Source organism: Molothrus ater, chromosome 1, assembly GCF_012460135.2.
Source record: "Molothrus ater isolate BHLD 08-10-18 breed brown headed cowbird chromosome 1, BPBGC_Mater_1.1, whole genome shotgun sequence".
Classification (NCBI taxonomy): domain Eukaryota; kingdom Metazoa; phylum Chordata; class Aves; order Passeriformes; family Icteridae; genus Molothrus; species Molothrus ater.
The window spans coordinates 37,300,472-37,316,266 of record NC_050478.2 but is presented as its reverse complement, the minus strand read 5'-3'; the positions used below and the strand labels follow the sequence as shown (position 1 = coordinate 37,316,266).

The window sequence follows — 15,795 nt, the reverse complement described above, 5'->3', positions numbered from 1 at the left end:
CATAATTATCATAATTAGGTGATATTTAGACAGATGATAATGGGGGTAAGAAAAACCATCTAAAGAATCTAAAGGAGATAAAAATAGGGCAATCTGCAGTTTGAATGCATATCACTGAGCTTTTGGTCACAGGTGTTTGCATTATTTTCCCCACACCAATTATTTTTTCTCTTGGGGAACTGTTTCACCTTTAGGTAAACTTTGTTTATGGAAGATGTTTCATTACAAAAAATGAGAAGCTTGAAAGCTGAAGAGTTGATGTAGAACATGCAGATCACAATGAAGGCTGGGATAGAAACTAAAGATTGGACCAAAACTGAGCATTCCATTGATGAATATGATAAACATTGATAAACATCTGCTCTGAAAAATCTGAGCCTGCAGATCTCCTAAACAGTAATTTCAAAGGCAGTTTTTAACTTGAAGACATTTCAGGGCCTATCTGTTTCAATGCATAGGAAGAAATAATCTGCACACTTGAGGGAATGTTTTGGCTGATGAATTTTCCTAATTTGCAAAACCAGGATGAGTTGTCTAATCTATTCTTCTACGCAGTCTGTCTTGTCATTTCCTATACAGATCCTGAATTTTCCCAACTTTGAATCACTCTTAAAAATCTAAAATTATCTTGTATTTTTTCCGACTGATTTTTATTTTAACCCTCTTCTTCAGATTGATCAGAAATTCAGAGACTGCCAGTCTCTTCCTTGTCTGTACAAACAGCACTAAATAATGGTAGAAGATTGAGCAAAACCCGAAATGTTGAGTGAGTTATATAAGCATTTTTATATATTTACACATATTTATGGATATATACTTGTGCTTGTATATGTCCATGCAGGAAGGCAGAACTTACCTATGTCCCAAGTAAGGGGGTTGTTCTGCTCCATCTCCCTTTTCCCTATGACATACCAGATGCAGGCCATCCAGTGAGCAAGCAAGGCAAACATGGACATGAGGAGCGTGAGGACGATTGTGCTGTGCTGGGAGTAGCGATCCAGCTTCTGCAGGAGGCGCAGCAGCCGCAGGAGCCGCACGGTTTTCAGAAGGTGGACAAGGGAAACCTGGGAGAACGGGGAGAGAAAACCACTAGTCAGCACCCAAGCAGCTTGGCAGCAGCTTACTTCTATCGCACAGTTCTCTTGTTTCAAGAAAGGAAATTCTAAAGCTCTATGGAATGTTGCCCACTCTTCATGCAGCTGCCCATCTGACTGGACTAAATCTTAAGACAGCAGAGAACAGCAAAGAAGATGTTAAAAAAAAGTGTGAAATTTTGATGTGTAAATACACAATTACTATTTCTGATATAAACCAAGAAAACTTGAAATACTAGGAGATCTTTCATGTTATCTTTTTTTCATGCAGTTTTCCTCCAGATTAATCTTAAAAATTTGTTTTTGTGAAAAATTGATTCTTCCCAGCTCTAGAAGAGAAACACAATTGTCAAACTGACCAAAGATCATTTGATTGCAATATGAAACCACAAAATAAGTATCTCCAGGCACACAATGATTTTCAGCTTCAGCTAACAGCAGTCCTAATTTAACTGTGTATGAGATGAAACCAGCCTATAATTTTGCATGGAAAAAAATTTTGCATGGAAGAGGCAATAACAAATATCAGATATTGTGCAGAGCAATAAAGCAGGGAAGTTAGAGAAGGCACAGATTTTTTTCTTGAGATTTAACCCTGTGTTAAATCACACACCCTGTGGTTCCTGGTTAACAAGGACCTGGGCATATTTTACTGCTCTGCACTAAGTAGTAGTCCAAAAAAGCTTTCATTAAAACTTCTATTACTGCTTCTTAAATTCCTTAACTAAAATATTTTTGCCTTTCAAGTTTATGTGGCAAAAGCAGCACCTAATCTGCTCAGCACCCTAAGTATACAGTAGTTTATGAGGTTTATGGCTCTGGCTTTAGAGGAGTTCCAGCATAAAGCAAACAGTCTCTGGATGACCCCAACCCTTCCAGAGCATCCTGCAACTGACATCCATACCATATTGTGCACAGCCCACAGTTTTGCTGTGAATGTACTTGGCTTGTGCTTCAGCTGTTGGGCAAACAGAGTTAGCAAACTATATACAGATTAGGATCCAAACAGTTTCAATGTATTCGTCTAAGATTAAATAGCCATAATTTTTACTAACAGTAAACTTTTTTTTTTGCTTCCTCCATTAATGAGACAGTAGGATTAAGGCCTGCTTGATACAGGATACCCACATCAGCTGGAAAAGTAACATCAGACTTGATGTGTCTTGCCACAGCATTCCCAGAGCACAGTAAAGAGCTCTCCCAAAAGCAAGTCTAAAAACACAGCTCAATCAATATCCTTTTGCTTTTGCTAATCCAGAATATCCTGATGCTGAGCCTTTCTGTTACCAAAGATAACAATCTGAAATCTAAATTTTATTGGTGTGCATTCACCAACAGCTAGATCTGAGGTGACTGACATATTTTGTAACATCAGGTGTTTTTGATTTTTTCAAAGATTTAACAACTCATTGATTATATTCCACTCTCAGGAATTAAGTATGTGAGAAACCTGTAAAGAAGAAAATAAGGAATCTACAAGCATTTTTTTTTTTTTTGCTACTACAGTTTTGGTAGTGCATAAGTAATTCTCCCATGAGCCTCTTCAAAGGGCAATATTTGCAGCCCATTATTTAATGTGTTTTTTTTTTTCTCAAGAACCTTTACATTTTTTTCATGTACATAGAAAGGAAAAAAACAAAATCAACAAAAAATATGGCATTTTTCAGAAAATATTGTTAAAATAAGGTCTGACATTTGAACACACAAATATTTACAAGGTCGTTTCTTGCACTTCATTTCTATGTCATTCTCCATCTACAGTGCCAGAGAATTAGTTATGTCTGTGGCCTTAAGCCCAAGAATATCTGCAAATCTAGGGCAGAAGGCTGCAAAATACTTGAAGTAATTGCCGGGTTTATCTTATTACAACCATATAGCTTTAATTTATAGTTATTCTTTAACTGCCATGAAACTGTACCAATCGCCTCTGTTTCAGTGGTAATTAATTTCACAAAGTCTCCTTTTCTTCTCTCTCATCAGCTTGTTTGAATCAAACATGGTTCTGTTGCACTTATAACATAAATGCACTTAAACATAAATTCATGACTGTCTCTTCAAGGTGTAGCAGTAACATACAAACATTTGTATAGTGTCTATTTATGTAATGATTGTATATGTGCTATGGCCTACACATTGGAGCCTTCATCTTCCCATGGGAGCCTATGTTGTAAAACATCACAATTAAATAATGATAGCTTTGGTGAAATTATTTCATTCTTTTTTTAAGATTCCTACAAACAAGAAATTGCAAAAGGACTGTTATAATTCTGTGTGTCCTGCCAGTTATCAGTCTTCCCTAAATTCTGACCATTTTTGTTAAGCTACAAAGACATGAATCATATATCATAATATTCTTTTAAATGTGGAAGCAGGTTTCACTTTAAGGCCTAAGGACTGCCCCATTTCAAAATAATTTCTTCATAAAATTGAACACAGATGTAATTAATCATGTATTATTGCACTGAATTTTCTCATTAGTCATGCCAAATGCTCCTCTGGTATTGTGCCCAATATGTCATTGAAAGATCTAAAATGCCAGCAGGCAGCTTCTTTTTCTATGTCACAAATTTAGGAAGACAAAATAAGGAGTCAGCACTCATACTTGTGCCACGAAAGATTTTTCTTTGCCCACAGATATAAAATCATCAAAATTTTCCATTTTGTTAATCGTTTCAGACTATCTGGGTTAACCTTTTTCTGTCAAAAGGACAGGGACAGAATTTTATTTGAGACTAACACAAACTCAATCAGCATAGTCCTGAGAACTACTGACAACAAATAAAGTTGCTACAAACCAATGATGAAGTTCTCTGCTTGGAAGAATCATCTCCTACACAAAAAATGAATTAATGAAGAAATGGGATATACATTTTAAGAAATGACTGGTGGGAAAGATTTTAATTTTTTGTTCACCTGGTTATTTGCTTTGCCTCAAATAATGATACTATTGCCCTAAAACCATTGATAGCTACTCAAAAAGGAGTAATTCAATCATTATAACTAGGGCTTAATGGCCTGGTTTTTATGGCAACATTTGAAAACACATTTCCCTATATTAAGAGAACCTTTATGTCAGATGAACAAAGGGATGGAAGGAGCTTGGCAGGCACTGAGGATAGGCAGGAATGTGCCTGTGGTCTCAGATCTCCCAAGAGTCCCTGATTTTAATGTTAGGGCAGAATCCAGGTAAGGTGTAAAGGCAGTAGAGCCAACTCATACAGTTTAACTTTTGTTTCTTTCAAAATATATACAAAACCAGCAAACGACTCCGCAGCATTTACACGCACTCTGGCTCCATCAATCTCCAGCTGGGGTGTGACATATCTGTGCCATACATAGACAGGTATGTATGGCACTATACCTATGGCTTGCAGAATTTAGAGCGTCCCTAAAGGTTTGGCCCTTGTGCCGGGGCCTGAGCAGCAAAGGGGTGAGTTGCTCCCTGATGCCCCTTCTCACCGTTCTGTTGAGGCAACATCTGAAAGTCGATGAAGTGAAAATTTGAGAACAGACATGAGGAAAGGGCTTATTAAATCATGAAGTCTGGAAACAGTGTAGTGTGATTAACACCTCCCCCTGTTTTGAGACAGCTGATAAGTCATTGTTATCTTGAGGTTTATATTAACAGTTGCCAAGTCTTGTCACGACAGGAGATATGATACAGTAAGGCACTGTGTTCCCATCAAGGAATCATACAGAGGTCTCATTAAGGGAAAAAGCTTAAAAGTACGACAGGAGATGTGTATTAATCATATTATGGCAGCATTTTTAATAACGTGACATTTTAATTGAAAAAATAATCATTGGATAGTACTTTCTTTTCCAGAATTAAGTACAGAAATCTTATCAGTCCTTCCACTGGGGACAAAAATTCGTTTTCAAGTTTTTTTAATTTTTTCTTTGACTGCAAAAGTAAACATGGTTAACTTAATGAAAGTCATTAATAGAAATTAAGCCGACATTATTATGCTGGCTGTTTGGTTGGAGTGCAAGGGATAAACTGAGATAGTAATGTGTTGAAATAGATTACCCACTTCTTATAAGGAAACAGTCAGGTTCTAAAAAGCATCTTCACTAGCATTAGATTGATGGTTCTTTATGTAATGAATGACATGAAAAGGGAGTTCATTGAAGGAAATGATACTAAATTATAAAATCAAGCATGACACCTTGTATGGGACTCTTCCTGGCTAGTTCTTTTCTGTGTTTGTTGGGGTGTTTTTTGGTATGTGTTTATTCTATCATCTCTGTACTTGTCTGTAACTCACTTGTAATGAAATTGAGATTGACTGCATCTGTTTATGAAAGATCAAAGTTATGGGAATTGGAAAGTGGATAGCTGATAATCTTAGTTTTTTATGACAAAAATCCACAAAAACAAGTTTTCAAAAACTAAACTTGTTGATTCAGAGGGTGCATTTCTGGGGGGGGGATTATTTGCTTGTTTGCTTATTGCAATTTTCCTTTGTAGATCCCTACTCTACAAAATCCAATAGGGCTAGCAGAATAAAAACCTTTGTCTTAGCATAAGTACACAAATATAATCCATCATGATTGTGACATCACCTAATTTTAGAACAAACATTTTCAAAGCAGATTAAGCTTTTTGTCATTACATTCCTAAAAAAAAAAGAGTTTAAACCAAAGTCAAAGTGACAATTGTAAACAATACATGTTAGAACATACAAAAAATTGGTAGTCATGCTGTAATTTTTTTCATGAAAATTCCCACAGGTAAAGAGAAAGAGGATTCCTGACTAAATAAACATGCTGATCATAATAATGATTTACTTTACCACAGTAAAAGTGTATGAGTCTTGAAAGATTAAGGGCTGAATTTATGCACCATAAGAGAGCAAAAGTCATAGCAAACTGTATTTGAGTAAAGTAATTAGACATGAAGCTAACATAGATGCAACTGTTTACAAAGTAAAGACAATTGAATTAAAAATTGGTAGATCCAGGGTGAAAATATACCACAAAGCTGTAAAAGACACGTAGGTATTTTAGTTAATTCAGTTTCAGTCTCCAGATCTGGGGAAAAAAGCCCCACATCAATGAACCCCTCTTGAAAAAAGAGAACAATTGAGAAGGCAAGTTAGTACTTACCACAGTGACGTTGAAAGCATAAAGAAGATCAAAAGGAAGTGCAGCAATTAAGTCAATGATAAACCACGTAGTCACATAGTGGATACAAATAGATCTTGCTTCAAATATCACTTGGCCAGACTTGCTGACATATGTTGTTCGGAAATTTAAAATAATATCTGCTTGACAAAGAATGAACAGAATCAGAGACAGTGATTTCTTAATTCCTGGGCATGGCACCAGGAATTCAGAATAATGCTGTTTGGTTTTCTTCTGCATCATAAATACCAGATGAATATTCTAATACAGAAGCAAAAAAACATGGTAGTAAGAGATGTACATACACAGAGTTAAACCAATGAATGCATTATTCTTTTCAAGGAGTAAACAAAATGTCTAAAACATTTATCACTCCCTGATTTAAAAGGGTGTTTGAATTAAAAACCAACATCCACACACATTGATCTTTAAACTGTACAAATATTACTATTTTGCTGAATGAAAAAAAAATGATATTATTTTTGTTCATAAAATTTACTCACTTTTTTTTAAATAAAAATCATTAATTATTTTATTTTAAAATGTGATTTAAGCTCTTTTAGTGATAGCTACTTATTTCAGATGATGAATGTCATCCTCAAGGATAACCATTTTTTTAGCAACTGAAAAATGCTGAACACACTTGAATAAAAGGTTTTTTGGGCTATGGTGGAGAATCACAAAAGTGATATGAATTGCTTGGTGACTTGTGTATTTTGTATGCTTCCATCTAACATTCCAGGATGCGTGTCTTTCAGTATGAGATGTACTTTTGACGCGTCTTGCCAAAACACATTAGCACTCGAAAAAAACCTCAGGTCTTGACAACAAAGTCTCAATTATTTTCATGTCCTACAAGACAAAGACTATAATCTTTCCTCAAGCTATGCACCCTGTTTCTACTAATATTATTGAGAACTACTCATGTAACTTTTACAGAGTCAGAAAAGAATGCAGCCAACCATTAAGGCTGGTGTTTTACAGCAAGATAGCTTTAGGGGAATAAAAGAGATTGATTTGCATTTCTCCCTAAAAGTTCTTTAGGTAGGCTACACTAAGACAATCTTTTTCCTCCCCACTGGGGCCAAAAGAGAACAAGAGAGAGGTTCAGCACACAGAGAAAATCATGCTGGATCACTCCTTTGGGGTATCAGAAAAGATTCATTTAGGATAAATTTTGATCAAATCCCAAGTTCTAATGCTCTGGGTCTGCAGAATAATAATTTGCCAGGTTTCACTAGTAGAAAATTTTTATGCTGTCTTCTGCAGCTGGAATCTAGACAGCCTGCTATGATTATTTGTCGTACTGGTTAACCTGTACTTTGCTCGCAATAAACCTATACTATTTCCAACAGTTTGACCTTGGCTTCTACCTCCCTTTGACCTAGTAGAGTCAATTAATGAAATTCCTAAATTAATGAAATCTTTGATGAATTTCTCAGTTTTTGGGCACAGAATCAATTGATTCTGCATTTTTTTTTTTTAGGATTTAGTGCAAAACCATAACACAAAGTGACCTAGACACACATTGGCAGATATCTGGTTCATGGACTGAGGTCTTGCAGGTTATAACTGGTTCGTGGTTTAAGAATATTTTCCTTCAACCAGGTCCTCAGGCTGAAGAGAACATATAAGTGAAATCAGAGATATAATGATTTAGATTACCTCATGAAGTAGTCTCATTCCTGCATTCTTAAAGCTACAAAAATGTTATGAAATTTTCATAATACAGCTAAGATGGGAATATAGCATAATTTCACATGGTTTATAATGAGCAAGGCAGTGAGTTTAACTCCACAGGTGCTTTTTGGAGACAGTTGGTTACCAGCCACATTTCAAGATCAGTATGGCAACAGCGGTCACATACAGAACACCTTCATGAAGATTTGTTTCATAGAGAGAAGAAAGATAAAGATATTTGCACCACTAGTATTTTGAAACTGCTCATTGTCATTTGTGTCACAAACTCCAAGGTGTAGTTATCAAAGTCAGAAAAAGTATTTGCTTATTTATTGCCCATTAGTGTCTGTGAAACCACTAAAACTTTAACAGAAAAGGAGATAAATTCTTGCTTTAAATATAAGTACATCCAGTACACCAAAGGCTTATCAATGTGCATATGCAATTCACTGTTCAAGATTGAAGAGATTAGAGGTTTTTCTGCACTGCACACTTTTCTGCCATCCTATCAAGGCAATTTAGGGCAACAGCCTCAGATAATAGCTATATTCCAAAAAAAACCCAAAAACATAGGAAATCTTAAGTGCTTCTTTCTGCATCCAGTTTATTAGATATAAGTCCAGAGTGTGGGAAGTAAGAGAGACCCATCTTGTATTACTTAGCAACTTTCTGAGCTATACTTGGGTATAAACAGTTTCTTCATCTGAGCAATCTTATTTACAGCTTAACTGCTGTGCTAAAGTACTTACTGAGATATCTGTAAGGGAAAACACAAGAAAAGAACTCCTGAGGCCAGAAACTTCTAAGAGCACAACAAAATCTTTAACACAAATTTAGAAATGACCGTATCTTCTGAGAGATTGCATTATTTCTAGGAATTATATATTCCACATTTTTGGGGGGATTTCTGTTAAGAAAGTGAAGATTTTTTAAAAATAAATGTTTTCTTATCACTAATAATTTGTTTACTAATGTAAAAATAGAAAATAGCAATGCATTATTTAATGTTTTAGGAATTATTTGTTAATCTTATTGTGCAGCAGCTTCTACGAACTGATGACAATTGAAAGAACAATCTGAAATTCAACATAAACATCAATAATGTAAAGCTTTGGAGATTCCAGATAACTTAAGAGCTTCAAAACTAATGGTTTTCTCTAGTGTTGAGTTTGTTCCAAATGCTCTCAGATGAAGTGAATTTTAATAATTTCCTACAACATGAAGGGCAACAATTTTAAGTTTGCACCTGTAAACAAGGCAAAAGGGACATTTGTCTCTGAGCTGATTCTTAAATCATATATGAAGTGACTCCAATATATTTGGATAATTAGTGGGTTAAAATTTTTCTACAAGAGATACATCTCAATATCTTTAAGTATGCTTAAAGATATTCACAAAGATGTTAAAGGGTAAAGAAATTCACACTATCTTTTCACACTATCTTTAAGTATGCTCTAACAACAACTTCTGTCTGTGCAAACTTCATATTTAAAGCTGTGTTTGATTGTTTCAAGCTGGGACAAAGACTGCAATATCTCTTCTGCTTTAGCACCTCTCACCAAACATCAATAACAAAGATTATGACTAAAGAAAAAAGAAATCTGAATTTATTTTATTTCAATTTTTTAAAATTTGAAATAGGAAAGGACCATTTTAACTGGTCTTGTGAGCCACACATCATATGCTCAGGAAAGCAAAACAGAGCATTTAAATAATGTCTCTGACATGAAAAATATCATTACAAAGTTGCCTAAAACTAAAGCAGGAGGAACAGCAGAAAATATCAAACTGCTTAACTCATTACACCTGTCTTGAAGCACAGCGCACGATATCTAAAATACCATATTTTTCTTGATGTAGAGAGGGAAAAAAGAGTGAAACATCTTCCTTTGGAAAAATTTGAGTTCTTATTTTGTTACATAATTCAATTTCAGTTCAATTCTGAAAAAAAGTCAGGATTCAAGAAAATTAAAGCTCAGTATAGAGTCTAGACTACCCTATTGACTTTAAGAAAAGTCCTTAAATAATGTTTAACCACATGGCCTTTTCCACAGGACTTATACTATGTTCAACACACACGCACATTGTGTTAACAAACACCAATGTGTCCTAAGCCAGCCACGATCTCCTCCTTCCCCACTCATTTCTGCACTCACTGCTGTGTGTGAACCTTGAACAAAGAGGGTCAGCCTTCCAAGTAGCGAGGGGCATTTTTTGTCTGCTGAACACAAAGGTAAATTTGACCTGAAAGCACTCAACAGGAAGGAGCTAAGATCTCCAATTTCAGAGGCTTGGAACTAGGAATCACATCACCCTTGCACACTGTCTAGGAAAATGGGCTTCTGCTCCACACACCTTCTGATCACAGTTCCCTGCTGATGCAATTACTTTCCACTTTTTGAGTCCTGTTCTTCTGAGTCCCCTTTCTCTGTACCCTGCAGATTGATCACCTTTCCGTACCAACCCAATACAACACAGACATGAAGCCCCTTCAGGCACTAAGTCCTTAAGATGCCTGCAGAGATAATAAACAGTGAATTTGTGAAACCATGACTGTGATTTTTCTCCTGGTTGGATCCCATGGCAAATTAGCTCCATCTGCATAGATTCTCTCAGTCTTTTATTTCCACTACTGGTGGACGCACATCCCTTAAAAAAAAATCTTGTACTAAACGTGATATCTCTAAAACTCATGCAAAGATATATTGAAAGATTATAGACAATGCATTTTTATATAAAAAAAAACCAACAGCTTTTTCAGCCATGAAACGAATTTAAAATTGTAATCTATATACAGTTGTAGTTCCTGATTTATTTATATATTTTACTCCCATTAAGCTCTTACACATTATTCACACCAATAAACACCAGAACACAGGGACCATTATCCCCCAAATATCTTCCAAGTTTGTAATTATCATGTCTACATGGGTCTTTGGTATTTTCATTCTAAATACATGATAAATTCCAATAACATTCCAATAACATGATATAACTGGAAAGCTCTTAACACTTATTTCCTTATTTGAGCATTCTAATGGCTTTTACACGCCTATTGGTGACTATTTTTTTTTCACAAGCTTCCAGTGTGACATCCACACCCTAGCAATGCTCGATTCCTGAGAAAGGGCAACTTATTTCATAGCTAGGCATAAAAAAGCTGGGAAATCTAAGCAAGCTCATAAGGTTTTAAAACTGGTGACCTCTTTTGGATTAAAGCTCTGCATGACATGCTATATCCTTGACTGAGTTGCCTCTTTCTAGATTTCTACTATGCAACACATTCACATACAGACACATTTACGCGGTGAATAGTAGGAAAACACCAATTGAAGCTGGTGTTCAACAAAGGGAAAAAACCATTATGTTAAAAAAATTATGTTAATAAATGGAAGTTCTACTTAGGGTGCAATGCAGATTAGTTTCCTAAATGATATAAATGGAACAAAAGCCACAAACTGATAGTCATCAAGCTAACCTATTAATCATTAAGATGTTTTCTTTTCCCTTGTAAAATTTTAAAAGTGCAATATGTGTTTTGTGGAATCTCAATTTCTAATCCCTGTTAAAAAAATAGTTATCTGGAGGCCAGCTGAACCACTTTATCCATAAACAGGATTATTTTACCTGAAGCAGCTAATTTCCCTATGACAACATTTTTTTCTCTCTTTAGGCTTGATTGTTTAAAAATAAATCCTGCTGGGATTAAACATATGATCAAGTTATAGCAGAATAACATTTCAGGATTAGGCAGGTGATTCAATAACTGCCCATGACATAGTCTTAAATTTCAGAAAATGCAATGTAATATACCTCAGTTTAACCGTCTTTCACTGGGAGCTAAATGAGATTAAAAACCCTGTGCCTTTAGGGCAAGTGGCATACATATAAGCAGTGATGTTTTGTTAGACTGCAGCCATTCAAACCTGTATTGAAAACTAGACGATTTAGGTATGTTAAGCCCACTGATTTTCAGAGAAGACAGTTTTCTACATTATCTCCCTCTTCTAGATGGTATGACTGACTCATCTCTAATTTCTTGTATTTTTTTTTCACTTTCCTTTAAGTGATTTTACATTGGTTGTCCTTAGCTAGTAATACTGTCCCCAAAGTCCAGGCTCTTTCATGTATCTGATTGTTTTAGCAAATTTTATTTAATGATACAAGGATAATGATATTAGAATCTGGCCAGAGAGCTTTTAAGAAAGTTTCCAGGAAATGTTTGTGCCATATTGTTTGAAGAACAATTTATCTGTCCCTATATAAACTCCTATTTTTTTATTTTACTGCTGAGATAAACATTCCTAGTAAATTGCCTAGGAAAAATTTATTCAAATGGAAGTGTGATTTTTCAGTTCAATATCTTCCTTGCAGACATTTATAACCACAATTAGCTTGTTGATTTTCTTTCATAGGCTGACATGATCAGGTGAGGGAGTTGGAATTGGGTTTATGTAGGAAAAGAAAGCAATGGTCATCTTATACCATTGTGTAAGAGCTTGAGCCACTATGAAATCAAATAAAGCTTAAAAGAAAAAAAAGGCACAGCAAAGGTTAAGTGCCAATAAACTAAGTATTAAAATGTAGAAAGTTTAGGTAATAGTTATATAAAATATAATAAAATACATATTATATAAATAATATAATCAAAATAATGTCTTATTAAAAGCCTATTGAAGCTGGTGGAGGAACAGTATTTTTTTCTTCTTTTTTAGGAAGTTATATCAAACGGTGAACAGATATTAAGTAACAACCAATATAAACTATAGAAAATTTGTAATGAAAACCTAAACCTGTTTGAGCAAGAGAAAGAAATCACTGGTGCCCATGATGAAGGAAAAATACAGTTTTAGGAAAGAAACACTAATAGCAAACTTGAGTTCCTTTGTAAATAGTAAGGATAATGATAAATAGTTTCATGTCATTACAAGAAAAGCTAATAATAATCTCACAGAAAATCAGATGTGTTCAATACATCTTATATACTTCTTATCTAATTTTGGAATGAAGCAGCAAAGCAAGGTTGTGTCACATCAGACGATAAATTACAATCCAGTGTGCCCAAAGTAAGAGTCAGGAGGTAGCAATAGTTTAAAAACCAAACACTTAACGAGATGTCACTTCTGCAGGTTGATGAAAAAAAACCTCTAAAAATAGAAATATGTGGTTTACAAGCCATAAGTAAATAGAGTTACGGATTCTTTAAGGTCTTTGAAGAAGAGTTGATGACCTTCAGGAAAACATGCTTTATCCAAATACAGTTTCTTTAATACATGGCTTAAATATGACAGCTTCTATTTAAGACTCAACTAGATGGTAAAAATTTCTAGTTCTTGCCAGAATCTTTGAGAACTGGAAGATCATACAAAACTACATATAACTGAAGTCTCAGGTGCATTGTGTTGATGAGTAAGTGAGAAAGAAGAAGTTGGACCAAATTATATACCACTGGAACTTGAAGAAATTAAGTATCCCAAGATAACGATGTCTAGATCCTAATGGACTTGGTATATAAAATGGAATATCAAGATCCATCATTGTACCACCAGGATAGGGTTTTGTTAAGTAGGAAAATTTGTTCTCTTCCACTGCTTAAACAGAAAAAAAAAATCATCTCATTGAGGAGCACTATCATTCAAGAAAATTATGGAAAAGGATTAGAATTAGTCCTTAAGCAACTGTACATTTAAAAACGTAAAATATGGCTATCAAGTATACCTCTCCCTCCTATTTTCCTTTGGGTGCAACCCCAAATATCATTTTCTCCTGGTCACTAGCACTTGAGAATATTGTGCAAACAACCCCATTTAGTTTGTGTGGGCAGTCAGAATCTGAAAAACACACTTAAGAGCCACATTACACCTCCATTGAAAGCAGCTCTTTTTTAGAAGTCTTGTGGCTTTAGCTGGATGACTAGAGTTCAGATGAACAGCAGGAACATGGTTAAAAACTACAAATTCTTAAAATCTTTACCACAATTCACATGATATTATGTAACATGACGGACTTCTGAATGAGAGATTTCTGCTAGCATGGAGTAACTATAATTCAGAGTTTTTGCTGTTAAAGTCACAATTGAATACACTGAGCTGTTTTACCAGGCAAACTTCTCCAGTGAGAAGAGTTTATTTACCATTTGACACCAAGTTGCTTATCACTGAGGAGTACATGAGGAGTGGCACAGTCCCTGTCCTAAGGCTGTGCTATGATGTATGTTCTAAGCCTTGAATCATTCAAGTTTGTCAAGTAAACAACATTTTCAGTGATATTAGTGGAAGAAAATTCATTTTTGGGTGTGATGGATCACAGCAGCACTGACTCCCAAAATTCATCTGTAACTGACAGTCTGATTTGCTCTTCCTTACTATTTGTTCTTACAGTGGAAAGTAATGTGATATTGAAGTTACATCCAAGTGGAAATACTGTTTTTCTTGGGTAAATTACCCATTAGTATATATAAAAAAAGAAATCTGAAGGCATCTCCTGAGTGGGTATTTTTATAACAAAAGTCACTCCCTCCAGAAGGACGTGGTCAGTAATATAATGCACTAACATGATATGTTCTATCAAACTCCATACTTTGGCTGCTGTAGACATCAATGATCAGCAGCCCAATGTCAAGAGAGGGGGGTCATTTCTTTTACCTGCTTCTTTGATTTTTAGCCTTTGAGGTTTGTCCTTTTTAGTTGCTTTCTTTGACTATGAGGGTGCCTAACTGTGATTAGCTAATCTCAGTCCCATAGTAGCTGGCACACCAGAAAATCATCACATATCATGACCATTATAATAACACACTAAACTGGAAAGACTTTTTTTCTTATATACTATGCTGTATCTTTTGAAAACAGACTCAATCCCTGAACATATTGAATAGCTAAAATATGTTTTATTGACTTTTCTACAAAGAAAGACTTTGGAGTCTTGAAAGAAAAGCAAAAGACTTGAAATATTTCTGAAAAATGAACTGTTAGCTCTGCTTTGAAAAGAAGCTAGTAGATGTGACTGCAGAAGTGTGAAAATTTCTTCATGGGCAATTTTCTAAATAGAACCTGCAGAAATATAGCAGAAAGAAGTAATTCCAAAGAGTGGAGAAACATCAATCACATAATATAGCTTTTCACTAAATTCACCCTATGTAAAGACATGGGTGTTGGGTATTTCATGAACAGATTTTCCTTCACACAAATATTGCAGCAAACAAAGCAGAGATCAAATAAGTAAAATATTCAGTGGGAAGTGGCATAATTGCTTCATTCATTTCCAATTTTTGACCAGTTCCAAGGGAAAACCTGAAATATTTTTCTCAGACTTACTCCATGCAGTTTGACAGCAATTTACATAGATAATAGCCATAAATCATACCAAAAATAGGGAAAAAAAGACCACATGCTAATTCACAAAAAGTGTGGTAAACTATTAAGCATCAAATAATTTCCATGGAAATTACCTAGATTAGATTACCTAGAAAAGATTTAAAGACTTTAATCTTATTGAAAAATACAATATTGTATTATCACTGTTGTACAGGATAGTAAATGAAAAATACAACTTTTGTCTGATTGTAGCTCTAATAAAGAGGAGTTAGTAGAGGCAATACAAGTAGAATTTTCAGGGTTCCTCCATTACCATAACACTTACCTGCATCTACCTGACGATACAGAATACTTCAATGGAATAATCACTTGTGGCTTGCACTTTTCTCCTTTAGGTCAAGGTTGATGTTTTTGTGCTTGGAAACAGCATCTTGTGTGCAGACAAGCATCTCTTGTCCTTACAAGTATCCAAGGAAGGTTATTGGAAAGATTTTTAACATTATAGTGGTCTTGCCTACCTGACTTTGATGTTTTGAGGGAGAATCTTTAAGAAACTTACTACTGTTTTTCAGCATAAATAT

General features: G+C 35.0%; 1 protein-coding gene across 1 annotated transcript in view; it reads right to left on the bottom strand.

Moving 5' to 3' along the window:
• The window catches only part of KCNH8 (potassium voltage-gated channel subfamily H member 8), a 176,956-nt gene that overhangs the window by 67,282 nt on the left and 93,879 nt on the right, over window positions 1-15,795 (bottom strand). The window contains exons 6-7 of the mRNA XM_036379185.2: window positions 6,204-6,361; window positions 857-1,064 (exon numbers count right to left, since the gene is read on the bottom strand). Of these exons, the coding sequence (XP_036235078.1) occupies window positions 857-1,064; window positions 6,204-6,361 (366 nt within the window). The remainder of the gene's footprint in view (window positions 1-856; window positions 1,065-6,203; window positions 6,362-15,795) is intronic.